The sequence below is a fragment of the Ostrea edulis genome, chromosome 1 (assembly GCF_947568905.1).
Source record: "Ostrea edulis chromosome 1, xbOstEdul1.1, whole genome shotgun sequence".
Taxonomy (NCBI): Eukaryota; Metazoa; Mollusca; class Bivalvia; order Ostreida; family Ostreidae; genus Ostrea; species Ostrea edulis.
Window position 1 is genome coordinate 18,273,878 of NC_079164.1, and position 21,390 is coordinate 18,295,267.

A 21,390-nucleotide genomic window follows, 5' to 3' on the forward strand; every position below is an offset into this window, starting at 1 on the left:
TCAGCTCATCATAGGCACCGTACACAAATACATTTCCTACAAATATAGTTACATCAACTCAGCATTTACATGTTTCAAAAGGTACATTTTTACATGGCTGGTGCAAAAAAAAAAATGGTTTTTTTTTATTACCACAAATTTAGACCCATGCTTTGCGCTTAGGGTCGTAGCAGTGCATGAGGGTTCTTTAGCGTGCCAACACCTGGGTGTTGCTAAAACGCGGAATGGAATGGAAAATATATTTTGCAGTAATGTACGTTATGAGGAGGTCAGCATTTTGAAAAATCAAAAGGCTTATGAACAAGGAAAGCAGAAATTACAGAGAGAACAGGAAGTCATCCTCTGAATCCACCATTTCATATTAAAACCTCATACTAAAGCATTATTATTTGGATTTTGTTGGTGAATGTACCAACAGGCGCTTGCTTAATATTTTGCATAGTAAGTTTTAATAAGAACAAGTATTTTTAGTGAGCATTGCTCACAGTACCTCTTGTTTTAACGCTTGTAAACAATATCCAAACTGTTGATTTTAATCAAAATGAATCGCCACCACCCCGGTTTTTGGCATTATCGTATCTACATTCTTAAATTCCGTTCCGTTTTCCGTTCCGCGTTTTAGCAACACCCTGCCACGACACGGGGTCCTTAAGCTCATATCCGAAAGACCAGTGATTTTCACTTCTAGATGTCGAGCGTAAACTTAGCGAAGGAAGAATCACTTCTTCGGTTTGACGCGGCAATGGCACGTGCAAGGTTTTAGAATACGCCCCACAGATACAAATAGACTGTTGAAAATAATTCAGACAAGCATCAACTCTTGTCCTCTCGTAAAAGACACAACATTCTGAATTAGGCCAAAATAAAATATATGTTTGTTTCCCCTCACCCCGACCGGGTCAAAACTAAGCCCCCGGGTCAAAATATTATTCCACCCTACCCCACCCCCAACAAAATTGATGTTTTTTATTTCAAGAGGAAAAAAAAAAACCCTGTTTCTGATCCGCGGTTTCGAAATTCCCAGTAGGGTTTTTTAAGTCTCTGGGTTCATAAATTCAGTGGATCAAGGTTGGAAAGATGGGCGACAATATCGCATTGTCGTCATCTGTTTGCATCATTTAGTGCTGAGAATTCAATTATAAGGAGTGAATCTAATTTTTAATATATATATATATATTAAAAGAAATGGAATAAACAGTACACAAAGTTAAATTTATATATATATATATATATATATATATTTATATATATCGCACAGAAATAGCAATGAACTCTTAAATGAACATAACTGCCCTAAGTGAAGAAATATTTGATATAAAGCACAGAAAATTTCACTTTATTTGGATACCCACTTCCGCCCTACCCGGGGTTGAACTCACGACCTGCGGAACCAAATTTCCTAGCCACAGGGGCAAAGCCCGTTTTGGGCCCGAACTACAGAGTTCGGACCCAAAACGGGCTTAGCCCCTGTGCTCCTAGCAGCATGTAACCAACGCGCAAGACCGCTCGACCATCTAGGCAAGTCACAGCTGGTTACATGCGGCTAGGAGATTTGGTTCCGCAGGTCGTGAGTTCAACCCCGGGTAGGGGCGGAAGTGGGTATCTAAATAAAGTGAAATTTTCTGTGCTATATATATCTATATATATATATATATATATATATATATATATATATATATATATTATACGATATAAATTAGTTTGGAGCAGTTTACGCTTTTTATTTGCTCAGTTTATCTATATCCAGTTTTTTGTTCAAACCAAAAAAAATGTTCTAGTCAAACTATGATATATTTGTAATATATATGCAAAGTTTTAATTTTCTTGATTTTATTACCAGTTTTATTTGTTAGAGGTTTTCAAGGAAGGCATATATCCTGATATTCGTGTAGACAGTATACCCCTAACAGGCTATTGCATTTGGAATTTGGAATCTACACCTTGTCAAATGAAAGCAAAAGGATGCATTACCCAATTTGATGATAGCATAAAAAAAATCTATATATATAAATAGTGGATTATAATGTGTATAAGTCAAACCAGCCATCCAGTTTTAAAAAGTACCTGCCTGCCTGGTCTGTTACGTAAACTAGACCCGGGGGATGGGAAACAGACATTCTTTTAAATGTGGCCTTATTTACCAAATACAAGCACGCCGATCCACATCAAGACAACAAGAATTCTGGTGATGTACCCACAATAGGTCCAGGATTTGCTACATGTCTGTACGTCAATGCAGAACGCGTTCAGAAGCCGTTCGGATATACCCAGTATAGGTGTGTGACTGTTCCAGACACGATCAGATAGATGGGGATCAGTCTTTCTAACGGGCAGCCGTGTAAATACATGACACCTGAAGTAATATACATGTGTAATAGTGATAAATATCTATAAAAACCACAACAACCTAACTAAGTAAATTTTAGAACATGTTTCTCTTCTCTTTTTTCCCCACAGAAATACATGTATATCTCATCTTGGAGAGATAAAAAGCGAATGATACACCTTTATTACAGTATTATTTTATATGTGTGACTATTTGATATTTAGCACTCTGGTCCTCAACAAGGTTTGGTAACTCGTGTTGCATCCAGAAATAGTTATTCCTATGATATATTTTGATATTTATATTAGGGGGGGGGGGCGCTCTTTTTATTGGAAATTTTGGTTTCGGTACATGATTCTGTAGAAGACTCCAAAAACTTGCAGAACGACACGATATTGATTTATTTTATATGAAGTACATTATAGATGTAGTAAATCAAATGTAAAAACCTAATACAAAAAATGCATACTCTATAGACTCTGTATGGTCATAGATCTATGACTTAATTAATATTTACAGAGGACTTTCAGGGAAATTAAGCTAGGGATTAGGAAGTGTGCGAACATCAATAAATTACTGAAGTCTTCAACTTCTTGATAACTCATGATATTGAAGTTTACATAAAATTTCCTTTGTTATATCACGGATACAACGGATACTTCTTTTTGTTTTCTGTTATTTCTATTATTCACGGCGGGTGTGATCGGTCGACAGGGGATACTTACTCCTCCTAGGAACCTTCTCCCACCTCTAGTATGTCCAGGGGTCCGTGTTTGCCCAACCTTTATTTTGTATTCCTTGTGGGAATTTGATTACTGTTCGTTATCTCCACCTTTCACTATTTAGGCAATAATTAATAATCTCATAAATACATTTTCATTTTTGTGATCTAAGGGGCGGATTTTTATTTGATACATCAAGTGAGTAATAAAAATCATTTCTGTTTCCAGTCTTCAATAATAATGATAATAAAAGTAAATATTATAATTCCTGTGTGTTTCTTGAGAATGTTTTAAGATTTTAGCGGCCGATTTGATGCTTTGTCCGTCATCTGCATACAATTAGAATTTGTTAAGAAAGATTGATAAGAGAAGGTTTATACTAGACTCCAACTCATTCCGTTACTGTACCTACCGATAACGATGCTGGCAATTGGAACAACTATCAGGAAAGCGATGTACAGGAGAACGAAAACTATACAATTGATTACAATGTGTAATGAAAAGATTTTATCGTGATTGAACATTCATGAATTTGGAAACTTTTACAGTTGAAAATTAAGTTATAATTATAAATGAAAAAGCCTATTCTCTATAGATTCATCAAAAGTTTAGGTATCATTTGTTTATAATTTATTTTTGTATACATGTACATACCAAAGTCGAAAGCAGTCAAGCGTATTACATATGCCACAGCACATTGCGACACCTCATCTAAAAATACATTATAGTATGGTTACACAGTTTTCTTAAAAGATATCATTGCAAAATCGTTTCATCATTTCTCAGGGGCGGGTCCAGAATTTTTTTTCTCAAAAGAACGGGGTGAAGGTGTTGCGACCTAAGTTGATACATCCCCCCCCCCCCCCCCAAAGGTGTGTGTGTGCATTTCGACAAACAAATCGTCGCGAAAAATGAAATTTTTGGTTACAAATTATTCACCCCCAAAAAAGGGGGGGGGGTGCAACTCTCTAAATCCACCACTTTTTTAAGCTCACCTGTGCCTAAGACTCAAGTGAGCTTTTCTGATCGAACGTTGTCCGTCGTCGTTGTCGTTGCCTTCGTCGTCGTAAACTTTTCACATTTTCATCTTCTTCTCCAGACCCACTGGGCCAATTTCAATCAAACTTGGCACAGAGCATCCTTTGGTGAAGGGGATGATTCAAGTTTGTTCAAATGAAGGTCCATGCCACCTTCAAAGGGGAGATAATCACAAAAATGTAAAAATAGGATGGGGTCATTTAAAAACCTTCGTCTCAAGAACCACTGGGCCAGAAAAGCTGAAATTTACATGAAAGCTTCCTGACATAATGCAGATGCGAGTTTCGTAAAACCATGGCCCCCGGGGGTAGGATGGGGCCACAATAAGGGATAAAAGTTTTACATGCAATCATATAGGGAAAATCTTTTTTAAAAATGTTCTCAAGAACCACTTGACCAGCTGGAAAGTACAAATTTACATGAAAGCTTCCTTACATAGTGCAGATCCAAGTTTGTTAAAACCATGGCCCTCGGGGGTAGGATGGGGCCACAATAGGGGATCAAAGTTTTACATACAAATATATAGGGACAATTTTCTATATTCTTTTCAAGAACCACTGTACCAGAAAAGTTTACATTAACATGGAAGCTTCCTGACATAATGCAGATTCAAGTTTGTTAAAACCATAGCCCCGGGGGTAGGGTGTGGCCACAATAGGGGATCAAAGATTTACATGGGAATAAACAGGGGGAAATCTTTAAAATTCTTTACTCAAGAACCAATGAGTCAGAAAAGTTTACATTTACATGAAAACGTCCTGAAACAATGCAGATTGGGGCCACAATAGAATCAATGTTTTGCATGCGAATACTTAGGGAAAATCTTTAAATATGGACTAAGGTGAGCGATGTGGCCTATTTAATTTAAACAATATTTTATTAAAAAATGAATAGGATTGGACAGCAGGCACAACCTATTTCAGCTCTCTCCCGATGTGGCCCATGGGCCTTGTTGGTCGCTTCGGCACGTTCAGTCGCCCGGCGACGATACGCGCGACACGTTTGGTCACCGACGACCATTCGTGACACAAGTTAGCTCGTGCAATATTTATAGGTTATAGACTTTGTATGGGAAAATATGACGACCGAGTTTTTTGGCGCGTAGACGGACCGAGCTTCCTCGCCGCGACAAAAAACGAGGTCGTCATATTTTCCCACACAAAGTCTATAACCTTTTTATTATATACTTTCAATTTCATTTAGAAACTATCAATGATTTATTTTTAACAATTTCTTTATTGATTTAACTGAGTAAAAGATGAAAAACACGAAAACTTTTAAAATTATCGACGTAGTAATTTGCTTGTGTATTGATTGTGACGTAATGTTTGCGGGCCGGAATGTTTCCGGGCATATATCACACGATATATGCCCGCAAACTTTTAAAGAAAAAAGAAGAGATGAAATTGAAAGTATATAATAAATGAATTTATTATACCTCAGTGTGAGAAATCTATGCAACGCGTAATCTGATTGGTTTAGACAGTCACGTGCCTGGGATGACAAAACTTTATATTTCCCTCTCAGGCATCATCAATCTCTACCCAGAGTTGTCGTTCCTTTCTCTCAGTGAGTGTAAGGAACGATAACTCTGGGTAGAGATTGAGGCATCATATCTCCCTATCATATTTCATTCCTTGGGCAGCCTCGTACATTTTCCACAATATTTAACCATTCTCTACCCAGAATTCCGTTCGCTCCTCGCGCTACACCTCTGTTAACGGCTTTTTACAGAAATCTTGTAAAAGTTTCTAATATCCAACATTTATGTTTTGGACTAAATATTTAGACATATTATGAAATGTTTTTGGTGCAATTAAATTGATACTTACTGTAAATTGTTTAAAATCGCCGTTTTCTGATCCTAAATTTGGAACAACTTCGTAATGCGTAGGAATGTAGGCCATTCACATGGTGGAGATTTAGATGTAAACATAGAATCAAAGGTAAGAAAGGCTGTAAAAATACGATAAAACTTGTAAGTTAAGAGACAAAGAGTTAAATGGCTAATATGTACTTATCAAAGTGCCAGTGGACTATGAAAAGTGAAGACACCGGTTGCCATAACGTTTAAAGGGAAAGGATACCGAGAATGATTGTTTATATCGTGTGATTATATTGTCACGTGATTCCAAGCGTTGACAGAGGTGTATGTGAAGCTTGCGTAACGCGCCCTCTGGTGAGAGAATGTGAAGCTTGCGTAACGCGACCTCTGGTGATACAAAAACAAACAAGTAAATCAGCATTCAAGGAGAATGAAAATACAAAAACTGATTATAATATCACTGTATTTCGCTGTTTGTACTTTCTAATATGTTGACGGCGCGGTACTGTAAGAGTGATCTCAGCTACGTACATGTACAATGCATAGATGAGCGGGCTTATGGAGCGCCAAATTAACATAAACTCAAATAATTGAAGATATCTTCAATTATTTGAAGATATCATCAATTCAATTATTGCTCTCTTTAATTGAATTAATGCGTTCATTAAATCAATTATTGCTCTCATCAAATGAATTAATGCGCGCTTCAATTCAATTATTGCTCTCATCAATAGAGTTAATGAGCGCATCAATTGAATTAATGCGAGCAATAATTGATTTAATGCGCGCATTAATTCAATTATTGCTCTCTTCAATTCAATTGATGCGCGCATTAATTCAATTAATGAGAGCAATAATAAATTTGATGCGCGCATTAATTCAATTATTGCTCTCTTCAATTCATTTGATGAGAGCATCAATTTAGTAGAAATATTGCTCGCAATAATTAATTTAGAGCTCGGTATAAATAATTTGATGATCTCTTTAATTCAATTGAAGATTATCTTTAAATCATTTACAATGCTTTTGTATAAGGAATTAATGCTCGCATCAATTCTTTTAAAGAGAGCAACAATTCAATTAAAGATATCATTAATTCAATTGTGGATATGTTGAATTGAAGATATCTTTAATTATATAGTTGCTCTCTCTAAAAGAATTATTGCTCTCTTCAAATGAATTAAAGATATCATTTATTCAATTGAAGAGAGCAATAATTGAATTAATGCGCGCATTAAATCAATTATTGCTCTCATCAAATGAATTAATGCGCGCATCAATTCAAATATTGCTCTCATCAATTGATTTAATGCGCGCATTATATCAATTATTGCTCTCTTCAATTGAATTGTAGCGCGCATCAATTCAATTGTTGATATCATTAATTCATTTGAAGAGATCATTAATTCAATTAAAGCGCGCATCAAATCAGCTGAAGAATTAATGCTCTCATCAATTCAATTAATGCGCGCAATAATTCAGAATTGAAGATATCATTAATTATTTGAAGAGATCTTTAATTCAATTGTTGCGCGCATCAAATGAATTGATGATATCTTCAAATAATTGAAGATATCTTCAATTATTTGAGTTTATGTTAATTTGGCGCTCCATACGGGCTCCAATCTCAAATGCAATTTTGTTGTCTTGCTTTGCTTCGGTATAATATACAATTTACTGCATGATAGTGAGGGATATATGAAGATTTATTCACCCAAGAAAAATCATATTCCCCGAGGGCAACGCCCGATATAGATATATAATATATAAAAATTATAATATATAAAAAGATATATATATATATATATATATATATATATATATATATATATATATATATATACATGTATATATATACATATATATATATATATATATATATAAAGATATTGTACAAATAGAATTATTTCTCCATCGTGAACTATGGAGCTGAATTCGAAATACAAATCCAGGAAATTGCCATCTGATTACATAACACGTGGTATCTAGTTAAAAAAACGTAATGGGAAACTAATGCGAATGATATCTGTATTACTATTTCATTATATGAAGCTTTCTCTCTTTTTCTCTCTCACTGTGATAGATCACAATATTTTCATTTAGATTTATCAGCAGAAACTGTACAAATAGGTCAAAGAAATAGTCTGTGTAAAGTATGAATAACCCACTGAGTCGATGTCTGAAACTTTGCAGCATGCCACTGTAGCCAAAGTACCATAGAGAGTCCAGAATTTGCCCTCATAGAGTTTAAATGCAGAGGCCTATTTTTGCAATATGCGAGAGAAATGTATACCTCCAAGGGGGGGGGGGGTCTAAATGTTATTCATCTTCAAAACCTGTCTCTCTCAAAACAGATGATTTTGGTACTACGCTACTTAAGATAACATCCTCCCCAAGACAGTACAATGTAATTCATAAAAGTGTATTAAACCACGCCATAGATGTGTCCTGCGACTGTCGGTGGACAACTTTAAATGGTTCATTCTGTTGGTATGTTGTAATCCAAGTCTGCAAATGCTCGCTTACTCGTCTTCTTATGTACATGTCAGTGCATTTTACCACAACGTAGAATAAATTGATATAATTTTTGTGTGTGTTTTTTGTTCAATATTCATACTCATGCAGGGTTTAGGTGAAACTAAACCAGACTTGATTAACTATATATGATGTAATTCGCTAGAATAAATAGTTTGATTTATTTACTTGTTTTACGTCCCTTCAGCAAATTTTCGCTCCCATTGAAACGTCGGCATCTGTAGGGGAAGTGGTGTATATTCATGCCTATGTTTAGCATTCATGGTTGTAGCAGGATTGGTTCTCTAACTTGAAAAAAAGTGATGATAACGAACAGTAATCAATTTCATATCTCTTATAGGGAATACAGATCATAAATATAGTTGGGCAAATGCGGCCCCCTGTATATACCAGAGGTGAGGGCATTTTTCTAGGAGTAATAAGTATCCTCCTGTCGGTTTCTCGGTTAGGAATCGAACCTCTGAGCTACCGGCCCTGTATGGAACACCAAATTAACATACACTCAAATAATTGAAGATATCTTCAATTATTTGAAGATATCATCAATTCAATTATTGCTCTCTTTAATTGAATTAATGCGCGCATTAAATCAATTATTGCTCTCATCAAATGAATTAATGCGCGCATTAATTCAATTATTGCTCTCTTCAATTCAATTGATGCGCGCATTAATTCAATTAATGAGAGCAATAATAGATTTGATGCGCGCATTAATTCAATTATTGCTCTCTTCAATTCATTTGATGAGAGCATCAATTTAATAGAAATATTGCTCGCAATAATTAATTTAGAGCTCGGTATAAATAATTTGATGATCTCTTTAATTCAATTGAAGATATCTTTAAACCATTTACAATGCTTTTGTATAAAGAATTAATGCGCGCATCAATTCTTTTAAAGAGAGCAACAATTCAATTAAAGATATCATTAATTCAATTGTAGATATGTTGAATTGAATATATCTTTAATTATATAGTTGCTCTCTCTAAAAGAATTATTGCTCTCTTCAAATGAATTAAAGATATTATTAATTCAATTGAAGAGAGCAATAATTGAATTAATGCGCGCATTAAATTAATTATTGCTCTCATCAAATGAATTAATGCGCGCATCAATTCAATTATTGCTCTTATCAATTGATTTAATGCGCACATTATATCAATTATTTCTCTCTTCAATTGAATTGTAGCGCGCATCAATTCAATTGTTGATATCATTAATTCATTTGAAGAGATCATTAATTCAATTAAAGCGAGCATCAATGCAGCTGAAGAATTAATGCTATCATCAATTCAATTAACGCGCGCATAAAATCAGAATTGAAGATATCATTAATTATTTGAAGATATCTTTAATTCAATTGTTGCGCGCATCAAATGAATTGATGATATCTTCAAATAATTGAAGATATCTTCAATTATTTGAGTTTATGTTAATTTGGCGCTCCATTGTCCTGGTCTCTCAGAAGTTAAATGACCACGATGGGTGTTGTGTGTGATGACTATATCTCGTTTAACTTACAGAACTGAAAGCTTGATATGAATCCTCGCTATTACTCTGCAGTAAATAAAGTAGAGAAATGTTTAATTTGTATATAACTCCTGCGAAGAACGTGGACGATGGAGATGGGGGAAGTGAAAGAAACTCTAACACATGTACCCGATAAAATCCTACTTGCTAAACGAAAACAAGTGTTGCTTGGCCTTTCACTGCAATGATAAAATGAATCCCCCAATGTTCGAATTTACATAATTTGGAGAACGTTAACAGAAAACGATTGGAAGAGGATCCAGGTATGGCTTTAAATCCTTCTTTCCTGATTCTTTTCACCCAAACCTATTGAACATTGAATAACTAATTTTTGCATAAATTTCAATTGGATTGTTTTGTTTACAATGGAAAGTTCTAAAGAAATGAATTATCGCCACTTTTGGCCACACCCATGATAACGTAAGGATTTTTCCGGGGTGAAATCATCCATGGAGGTCATGATTCTGACGAAAGTCAGTATTCTACATTTACTGATGTTATATGGATCAGTATGATCACATGGGGTAGCACATAGTCACATCTGTCATGGTTTTGTATTATTTATCAATCAAGACTATAAACAACAACAAAAAACTATCAAGTTAGATAATTATGCTACCAGGTATCCGTGACTAACAGGGGTGAAATTTACGTTTCATTTTAAATCGTTACTTGCGATTACTTATTTGAAAATAAATAGATCGATATTTTTTTGCCGATGCGTCAATAATTAAATAAAAATCAATGCATTGCACAAGATACAAAGAAAATGCTTCTCATTACATGCTAACATATAGGCATTCTATTACATAAACGCGTATGTTTGTGAATCATTCTGTGATTCGTAAATTGAAAGGGATGGAAATACTTGAATAAGTTACACGAGGAATGTATACTGGATGGCATGCAATTGTCATAACAGGGTTTTCGTCTTATGTAATGTTCATTTTTACTACTGTAGATGAAGATGGTGTAAATTTCATATTTTGGTGTTCCAAGTTATGCCCCAAACCCCCTTTACAATACAAAAACACGACAGTCTGAAAAATTGTGTTTGCATTTTTAAACAAAGGAAAATAATGATTTTCAGTTTCCGCAATTATGCTGGATTCCAAAAATACACTTCCCAATAAAGACACATAATATGATCCAGTAAATGTCTACCACGCCCCTATCCTTGCATTTCGACAAACTTCTGTAAGAATGGAACATCACAATATTATGCCATACGATGGACTGAATATGAAAAAGAAGAATTTGATACCGTATCAGAATGGATAAAATGTATAAGAGGAATATCAAAATCCCGTATTAGATACATAGAAAACAGCAGGTATCATCTATCTTTCTGTGTTCAATAAACTAGAAATGATAAAAGAACCAGGAAGCTTACATGGGGTGTATGTTTTGGTTTCAGTTGACAAAGCTTTAAACAACATTGTCTTTGTTTGTTAGGCTCTTTATTACAGATATTTTAAATGACCTTGGCATTAATGCCGTAATTTTACATATACTCCAACTGTCTGTTAAAAAGATGAAATTCTTCAAATCCAAGCTTCATTTGAAACACATTTGGTATCCTAGTCAATGGGGAGATTGAATATAAGTTACCGTACGTATACTGGATTCTTCAATTTCACAAAAATCATTACAAGCAAAGATACATTGGTAGATCCAGCCAATGTTCCACCAAGCCCCTACCATTGTTCCTCTCCAAAGCATTAAAACATGTGAAGGAATACCTACAAACTTATTGTGCAACAATATATGACAGACGTGGCGTAAAAAAATGTGGATACTAGCTAAATCTTTTTGAAATAACAAAACTTTTCTCAAACCAACATCAAAATGTATGAGTTTTCAAGACTTTGCACGACCACTCCTCACTATAAAATAAAGACTACATTTTTGGCATCATAGACCGTTGTTTCTTCAATAAAGCCGGAAAAATGCAAATTGTATGTTTGTTTTAGCGATCTTCCTTGTCAATCTAACATGCCATTGGTCAAATGTGTCTGGCATATTTCATCCCAATTGTTAGATCGTTCTTTACTCACTGATTTGACTACGGATTATTTCATTTACTTGATCAAAATATAAGGCTTGTGAGTGTGGCCGGTCGACGGTGGGGAAGGATTTCCTCCTAGTTATGAGGTATACAGAGACCCATCTTTGCCCAACTATTGGTTTTGTATTCCTGATAAGAGTTATGAGATTTATCACTGTTCGTTATCCTCACCCTTTCATGGATAAATTATGCTAAAAAGGTCTTTAAAATGATAAAAATGTGGGTTTTTTTTAATTTCTAATTAATCCAAACCACATTTAAAAAAAGGGGGGTTTTACGATTTATAATAATGATGATATTTTGTGTAATTAGTTGCATCGGTCAAAATAACTGATACGTAAAAATGAAGACGGTTTTACAATTTCGGTTAGTCGGTGCCATTACAGACTTCAGTTATGAACTGGGGTAAGAAATCCAACTTATAAATGACATAAATAACATTTAATACTACATGTTCTATGTAATAGCATGTTGCAATGCTCAAACATTCTGTTCAGTTGTATAGTGCCAGGGTCCAGATAAAATTCGACCAAAAATAAGAGGTATTTTCCCAAATTTATTTCTGTATATCTTCGAAAGTTACGGAATTTCAAGATTAACGTTGGTAGTAATTTAGATTGATTATCTGTGAATATATCAGAATACAGAGCAGAAATATATACCATTTGACTCTTTGTTTTGCATCATCTAACCTTAGAGTTATATACTTTTACTCTGAAATAGTAAATTCGAACCCAAGCGATATAATTATCCGTGGATTCATTGTGCTGTTGAATATACAAACAGGTTTGGAAACAGACGAACTAATGAATAAACAAATGTAACAGATGTAGGCACTGTGTCATTATATAATGCAACCCATCTACAATGGAGGCATCGGGATAACGGATGAAATACGGAACATATTGTGCCAAGGCCTATGATAAAATTAAAAATATGTTATGCTATATAATCCGTTTATACTTCGCATAAAATCTCATTTACATTTCCAGTTGAGAAATATGATTAAAGAATATACATGTAAGTATTCAGGGAAAAAAATAAAAGCATGCAACACGCAATAATCTAATTTCTGATTGAAGTCTATTCTAATTTTCCGGTCGGGAGAAATGTTTATAATATCAATTTAGATGTGTCATAGGAACGGTTCCCTCCAACGAATCGCTGTGTACTTCCGTACACTCCACACCAGATACCGTTACAATCACAAAATGCGTCGCGACGTACAGATGTAGAATCGTATCGCGAGGAAAGTGCCACAATGCAAGGTGAAGATAACGAACAGTGATCAATCTCATAACTCCCACAAGCAATACAAAATAGATAGTTGGGCAAACACGGACCCCTGGACATACCAGAGGTGGGATCAGGTGCCTAGGAGGAGTAAACATCCCCTGTTGACCGGTCACACCCGCCGTGAGCCCTATATCCTGATCAGGTAAACGGAGTTATCCGCAGTCAAAATCAGTGTGCCAAGAACGGCTTAACAATCGGTATGAAACACGTCAGACAGCATTTGACCCAATGCGAGGTTGTACTGACGAAGTAGATCGTTATAACGACCATAGAATTTGCGAAATGCTGACTTCAATCGAGACTGTTGAAATCCCTGTACCATCAACGTGTTTGTCAGTAGCTTGCCTCGATTTAAAAACTGACTATACGCAGGACAAGCTCTTGCATATCGAATCAGTTGAGATATATAAACACCATATGCAGGTGATAATGGAATACTGCTACATAAATATGGGAAGTTGACGACGGAGAAGCTGAAATCATCCCGTTTGTCATACAGTTGAGTTGTCCGTTTGCCGTTAATGTCTACTTTCAATAAAATATCTAAGTATGAAGCAGAAGTGGACGACTCTGTGGTGTCCTTTATTTCGAGCTCACAGGGATATATCAAATCGACATATGAATGAAAGCTATCATTGTTTATAGACAATGTTTATAGGAATCCAGTATAGGTACGGTAACTCATATTCATTCAACCCATTGACTGGAATATTAAATGTGTCTAAAACTGAAGCATGGTTTTGAAGAATTTCATCTTTTGAAAGGGCAGTTGGAGTATAAGTATGATTACCAAAGTGGAATTAATGCCAAGTTCGTTTAAAATACAGTTGTAATAATGAGCCTTACAAACAAAGACAATGTTGTTACTAGCTTTGTCAGCTGGAACCAAAACATATTCCTCATGTAACCTATCTAATTCTTTTATCACTTCTGGTTTACTAAACACAGAAGGATAGACGGTACATACTTTTGTTTTCGTGTGTCTAATGCGGGATTTTAATATCCCTCTTATGCTTTTAACCCATTCTGACAATGTATCAAGTTCTTCTTTTTCATATTTAACCTATCGTCTGGCATAATCTTCGACAGAACTCATAATAGAGATGAAGTTATGTCGTCAATTAAAAGACCGAGGTTCTCTGTATTTAGGACCTTTAAGAATAAGTGATTTGAGGTCCTCATTTTCAACTATATCAACATCACCAGTAATGACATGTCCAGCTGGACTGTAGTTGAAAGAAGATGAAGAACAAGAACATGTTGGTGAATTACGTATAAGATGGTCTATATCTAAGCACTGCAAAGTTTGTTTATAATTAAAAAGTTTGGATGCAATAGTAGAAGTATAGCTGTAGGAAATACAGGGTGTAGACTTGAACTTGAAATAAGTTGGAATACACGACTGAACCCTTTTATGACGAAGAATGTTGCTTATGTTGACGGCATCTATTCCTTTGTTTGTAAATTTGAGCTTAAGGAACTGGCGGCATGATTTGGAAGGAATATCATCCATGGTCCGTGCTGGTTTATAGAGCCTGTGGTAGGCAACATCCATAATCATAGAGTTCAGTCTATATTCAGGTGTTGAAAAATCCAAGTATAGACTAGCCATAGCTTCTTCAAATAACGTACGTAAAACCCTCAATGGAATAGAGTAAAGTTTTGTATGAATATGAAGTGGACCTAATTGTCTGTTGACGTAAGGCAAAAGTGAATCAAACGTGACATCATTTATACTTGGTCTTTTATATGAACGATGTCCATGACTGCGTTTTCGTCTTTGGGTATTGGGAAAGAGTCCCATCACATTCACGTTATTTCCTTGTGGACTAGTCAAATTTCCCACATCATATACATTATCATTGCATCCATATGGAAATACAGTGCCTAGGGTCCTGATCCAGTGATCTTCTCGTTGTCTACGAAAAGGGGTGCTTAATGTAGGATTGTTTGTGTGATGGTAAATTTTTTCTAAAATCCTCACCCTCATGGATAAGATGGAGTGGTCTGGTGCATTAAAATGCTTGTAAGAAGTTGGTTACCACCATTATTAATTTGAAATATGCGCCCCGATATTCTTTTAGTAAGTGAACCCTTGGTTTCTCCCACATAAATTAAGCCACACAGGTTACACTCAATGGCGTAGACAACGTTAGAAGATTTACAAGTCAGATTATCAAACGTTTTGGTACAGAAACTACGTCCAGTTAGATTACTACTAAATGAATTTTTAGTGATCAGTATATCACAAGTTTTGCAATTTTTTGCAGAACATTTTGAGGTTGAACACATGGGGTCTGAAAAGGAATTATCAAATATATCTCTTAAAGGAACATAACAGTCTGGGTATAAGAATTTTGGTTTCTGTACCAAAGCTGACAATCTGACGATTGTACTTACGACAAATCTCTGATATCTCGAAGGATAATCCGAGGGACACCAACCGATCTGTAGGAGCCTGTGTCCTTTATAGACTCCACAGAGTGACACCTTTTTATACTGGGCGACGTGTCACCCAGTATTGTTTCGTTATTGTGTATATTCATGAAGGAACATATATCGAGCGACAAGTATCCTCGGGGACAGACTGTCCACCAGCAGAGATACAAACTCGATGGTTAAATGCAAGGTGAAGATAACGAACAGTGATCAATCTCATAACTCCTATAAGCAATACAAAAATAGATAGTTGGGCAAACACGGACCCCTGGACACACCTATAAACTATATTCAAATGTAAAATTTTAGCAACAAGAGTGTAGATTTCTTGTTATTTTGTTGTACTTACATTTGACAGTTTCATTTATGCCATATGAGCGGGAGGTTGGCAAAACACGGATAATCACGGGAATTACACACAAAACACAGAGGAATCACGAACAGATATGTGTTAGTAAAGGGTTGACGGGTACTAAAGTTACGGAAATTCTATAATATAGGAATATTGAACTTATATTGGTGAATATTGGCACGAGTTGGCTGTCAAAATGCACGAGCTTGCGAGTGCATTTTGACAGCCAACGAGTGCCAATATTCACCTATATAAGTTCAATAACCCTTTTATTATATAGCTAAAGTATTTAGTTGTTAAATTATAACTCTTTTCACTCAAAATACTCCAAAATAGACGAGAATTCATCAATATTGGCAGTGTGCAATAACAGCATGCATTTCTTAACTGTTCGATATTTAACCCGTCATTAACGAATGAAGCAAACTGATTTTGTAAATGGGGACATCATAATTTATGTACAGTAAAACATTTTGCTTAAGTAAATATCAAATACCGGCTCTGTCAGATTCGGAGGACCGTCGTTTGACATTTTGGCTTGTTTACGTCGTTACGGTAACGTCAATATTGAACGCTCATACTCGGAATGTTTCGGGCGCATACAATTTACGCAATGCAAAGTTAGCGTTCAATAAATTTTCAGGATATTGAACGCTAACATTTTCTAGATTTTACGCAGATTTTATATTAGACTATTTATAAGCTATATAATAAATTGTTTTTGTTGATGAATTGTACGAATTGTGGATTAAAATAAGATATATTACTTGTATAATGAAAGAAATACAGTCTCAAGTTCACTCAATGTTATAAAACAATTATAGTGGCGTCAAAATGCACGGAGAATGTAAGTAGCAATGTGCGCAGCTTTATCCGTAGGGTTCGCCGTTCTTTATCTAGAATTTTTATTATTTTTTTTTTATTCGTCCAAGTCATAACCAAATTCATTTATTTCTATCCTACGACGTAACTTGAATATCAAAATTATTCGCCAGAAATACTGCGGATGAACGGGTTGAAATCTAACGTATTTACGAATTTATAGAAGGTTGAACATGACTGTTATAAATGAGTAATTTTCTTTAGAAGACATTACATTGCGAGCTGATTAGTAATAATAATAATAATACAAAAGCAATTTCACAATCCAACTTGAATTTATGTATAGTTCCACGAAAAATATTATTTGAAGTTGCAGTTAGTGTAGGTGGACATCCTTTCTTTCTTGGTTTTTTTTTTTTTTTTTTTTTTTGGTGGGGCGTGTATTCCCTATCAAATTTTCTATAAAGCAACATGTATGACGATAATTATATATTAATCTTTACCTTTCATGTTCGCATACATTCCCTTTGTTAGGGGCAAAGGGAGTGATGTTTCTTAAATGTGTCTAGAGAATATCGCTGATATCCCCAGCGCCGCAGATGAAAATATAGTACCGTTGATATTTTGAATACTGCAGTAGAAATTATATTTCATCTGAGGACATCAAATGTAGATACATGAATTGTAAACCCCATATATATGATATATGACTATGAAGGTACCCAACCAAAATATCGATGTGGGTAAGGTTATTATAACGAAAACTAATGACGTCATGGGGTGTGGCTAAAAGTGACGATATGCCCCCTTCCTAACTACTGTAAAATCATTGTGCTTTGTTAGGGATTACTTGTGAATATTTCTGCTTGAAGCATTTGAAGTAGTATACACAATTTATGCAATATACCAATGACGATGTACTAATGAAAATATACTTTAATAATTTTTGTGAGTCAATTAATATTTCTATTTTAGAATCATTCGTCATGTCAGAATTCAGTTATCTCTGTACTCCAAGGACCATTCCGTACAAGTACAAAACAGTTACTCAAATCTTCAACGAAATAACAACATCATTTCCAAACAAAGAAATTCTCATCTATCGAGGTATTGATGGAACGCGGGAAAGCCTGACTTGCCGTCAACTTCAGACACAGGCAATAAAGTTAGCAGGCTATCTCATCAAGAAAGGAATTAAAAAGGGAGATAAAATTGCTCTTTCTGGACCCAACACCCTAGAGTGGGTAATAGCAGAATTAGCGATAATTATGGCGGGGGCTATTGTTGTCCATGTTCCTTTCAGCAACACCAACGCCAAAGACGTTTACGAAATAGTTTCAATTGCTGAGTGCAAGGCCCTTTTGATTGACCCCGGCAAACGAGATGAATATCTAAAAGTTATTTTGCAGCTTAATGCCCTTCTATTGAAGAACTGCAATGTTTTTACTTTGGTTTTTCTCAGAAAGAGCGAGAATTTAGCATCCTATGATAACCTTCCCAGAATACTACAGTTAGGAGAAGAACTTGAATTTGAACTTCCTACACTCTACCCCGAGGATGAAATTGTGTTTTTCACGACGTCTGGAACCACGGGGAAGCCTAAACTGGTACCTAAAACACATTTTCACGCAATCAACAATCCTATGTTATCCTCTGGGATAAGTTACAATGATCGGCCGTTTGCTTGGATTGGAGGATCTCCCATTTCCACGGTGTATCAAGGGAAACCTAAAGTATTCTGCGACTCCCCAATTGCCTCAGAAGGACGTAACACTATGAAAATATGGGAAGTAATCAAGGAAGAACAGTGTGCATCGGCAGTATTACTGCCTTACTTTCTTTCAGATCTGGCTGCTAACGAAGAAAATTACAAAGGTTCGTTCAAACTCGATACCGTCTTTACAGGTGGACAATCGGTTAACGATTCCCACACGAAGGTCGTTGGCATATTTACAAGGAGTTTGACAATCGGATACGGATCGACCGAAGGATCTACGATATCTGTACTCCCGCCTTTTACTACTGCTAGTGAAGTACAAGTCGGTGACGTGGGAAAACCAATACCGGGTACAGAAGTGAAGATCATTGATGGGGATGGAAATGTTTTGAGAAAACATGAGAATGGAGAGCTTTGTATACGAAGCGTGTATGGTTTTGAGAAATACTACAAGAACCCAGAATTAACAGAGGAAGTCCTTTTGCCTGGAAATTGGTTTCGCACTGGCGACATTGCGCACATAAATCAACACAATCATATTATAATAAACGGGCGCATCAAGGACTGTATATCCCGAGGTACGAGAAAAATTTTACCCAGTCGCATCGAAAAAATCATTGCAAGAAAGAATGGTATACGAAATGTGATTGTGGTTGGTGTACCTGACAAGCGTTTATACGAAGAAATTTGCGTTTGTTACGTTACAGATCCGGAGTATGAAATTTCACCAACCGACGTAAAACAGTTTTGCAGGACAGAGTTCATTGGGCACGATGCCATTGATGGTCTTGGAGAAATGCCGAAATATTTCCTCAGATTTCATGGTCTGCCGATGCTTGATAATGGAAAAATTAACAAAAAACAAATAAGAATTGATGCCATTCAACAATTGGAATTGATCGATTAGATGGATGGTGAACTATTGATATCAAATATCACTAACCAAAATTCAGTCTTGTAGTAGGAGTGATTATCTGAAAAGCAATTATGATTCTTCATTTTTTGAATATTCCCCCCACCCCCACCCCCACGAAATACCACATAGATTTCATGGACATGGATATTTACTCCAGATTTTGATCATAGAAGCATATTTTATGAAATCGATTTGAAGTTAAAGACAAGTTTTGAAAAAGATGTTTTCTCTCTGCTGAATAAGTGAATTCTTCAGTACTGTATAAAGAGATATATACTTCTTCGAACTCGTTCTTGTAGGAGCATACACTTTAAAGACCCAATTTTAATTAAAATACCTCAAAGTTTACCTGTATCGTAATTAAAGGTACACAGCCTGTCAATCAAACATTAGATTCTCGGTGGAGTGACATATGCAGATAATAGTCTGCAGCAACTAGAGAGAGGCGTTTTGATAACAATAGCAGACAGTACTTATGGTATTCTGTATATCTTGAGGAAGCTCAGTATACCAAAGTTTTGATAGCATTGACCTGTCTACCCACAACTGCTATTCTCTCGTAGTTTTTAAATCCCCTGAGCAGCGTAATATTGATATAGTTGTATTTTCCCTATCTATATAAATGTATTATAATCAAATCAAAGAAAACATTGCATAATAATTTTTAAAACTTGTAACTTATTGTGATAATTTATATTATGAATGTCTGATAGCTAGATATTCATAAAATAAATTATTTATTGAGCCAATGAATGAAAGTAAGAGAGAGAGAAACTAGGATATCGATGTAGACTGTGTGTCAACAATATACAATAAAAAAAAATCTTGGCCAGGTAATTTCTAAGAAATTCTAGACAAAAGATGGACTCCGCCCACATCCAGTCATACGGGAAGAAACCGTACAGTATTTTTGGGGTCTTTAAAATACAAACATTTTACTTCCTAGATATTAATGTTATCAAACAAAATAGCCTGCGTGTTCTTGTACTTTTATCAGCAATATTCCATCTTGAAATGTCTTTGATGGCGATGTTGATATAGTTTCACCTATAGTCCATATATGCATGTCAATACTGGTGGCGCAAATACAGTTAAAAATGACAACCCCAAAACACTCATCTTTAAAGATCCAGAATTCAGGAAAACTCCAGTTCCATTATAAATGAAATCAACGATTATGTCAGGCGATGAGCTTAACATGAAAGGGAAGACCCGTAACATCCGTGTGATCAGTACACCAAAGGAGATGAAAGAATTAAATAGGTTACATAAGGACTAAATACTGTTACCAATTGTTAAAGCTTGCATTAACTTGGTCTTGTTCGTAAAAGGCTCATTTAGCTGAACTTAAGAATACCTTGGATCTAATTATACATTATTTTAATAAAGCTTATACTCAAGGTTCCTTTTCAAAGTACCTGAAGAATGCGTTTCAATTCCCATTGACAAGTTATCGACATCATCGTCGTTTGTAAATGTCATTATCACAATTATGTTTCAGAAGAACTGTAATTCCATATTCTATAATGCAAATATAATAAAAGTTTTAAGGTATCTTGGATTTTAAGTATATCATATCTTTAATGCAGATTTTGTCAACAGTTGATGCTGCTGAGGAAAGATATTAGTCATATAATATCTACGCGAAGAACATCATGAAAGGTGAAAATAACGAACAGTGATCAATCTCATAATTCCCATGAGCAATACAAAATAAAGAGTTGGGCAAACACCAACCCCTGGGTTTATCAGAGGTGGGATCGGGTGTATAGGAGGAGTAAGCATCAAATTATGAGGAAGTAAG

General features: G+C 35.3%; 1 protein-coding gene across 1 annotated transcript; it reads left to right on the forward strand.

Moving 5' to 3' along the window:
• Nucleotides 1-10,188: 10,188 nt before the first annotated feature.
• On the forward strand, nucleotides 10,189-21,140 carry LOC125662971 (medium-chain acyl-CoA ligase ACSF2, mitochondrial-like). The gene is made up of 2 exons (XM_048895310.2): nucleotides 10,189-10,239; nucleotides 17,929-21,140. The coding sequence occupies exon 2, from the start codon at nucleotides 17,940-17,942 to the stop codon at nucleotides 19,575-19,577; it is 1,638 nt and encodes a 545-aa protein (XP_048751267.2). The 5' UTR covers nucleotides 10,189-10,239; nucleotides 17,929-17,939; the 3' UTR covers nucleotides 19,578-21,140.
• Nucleotides 21,141-21,390: the final 250 nt, after the last annotated feature.

Coding starts and splice junctions, on each gene's coding strand:
- LOC125662971 (XM_048895310.2), top strand. CDS start 17,940: ATGTCAGAATTCAGTTATCTCTGTACTCCAAGGACCATTCCGTACAAG.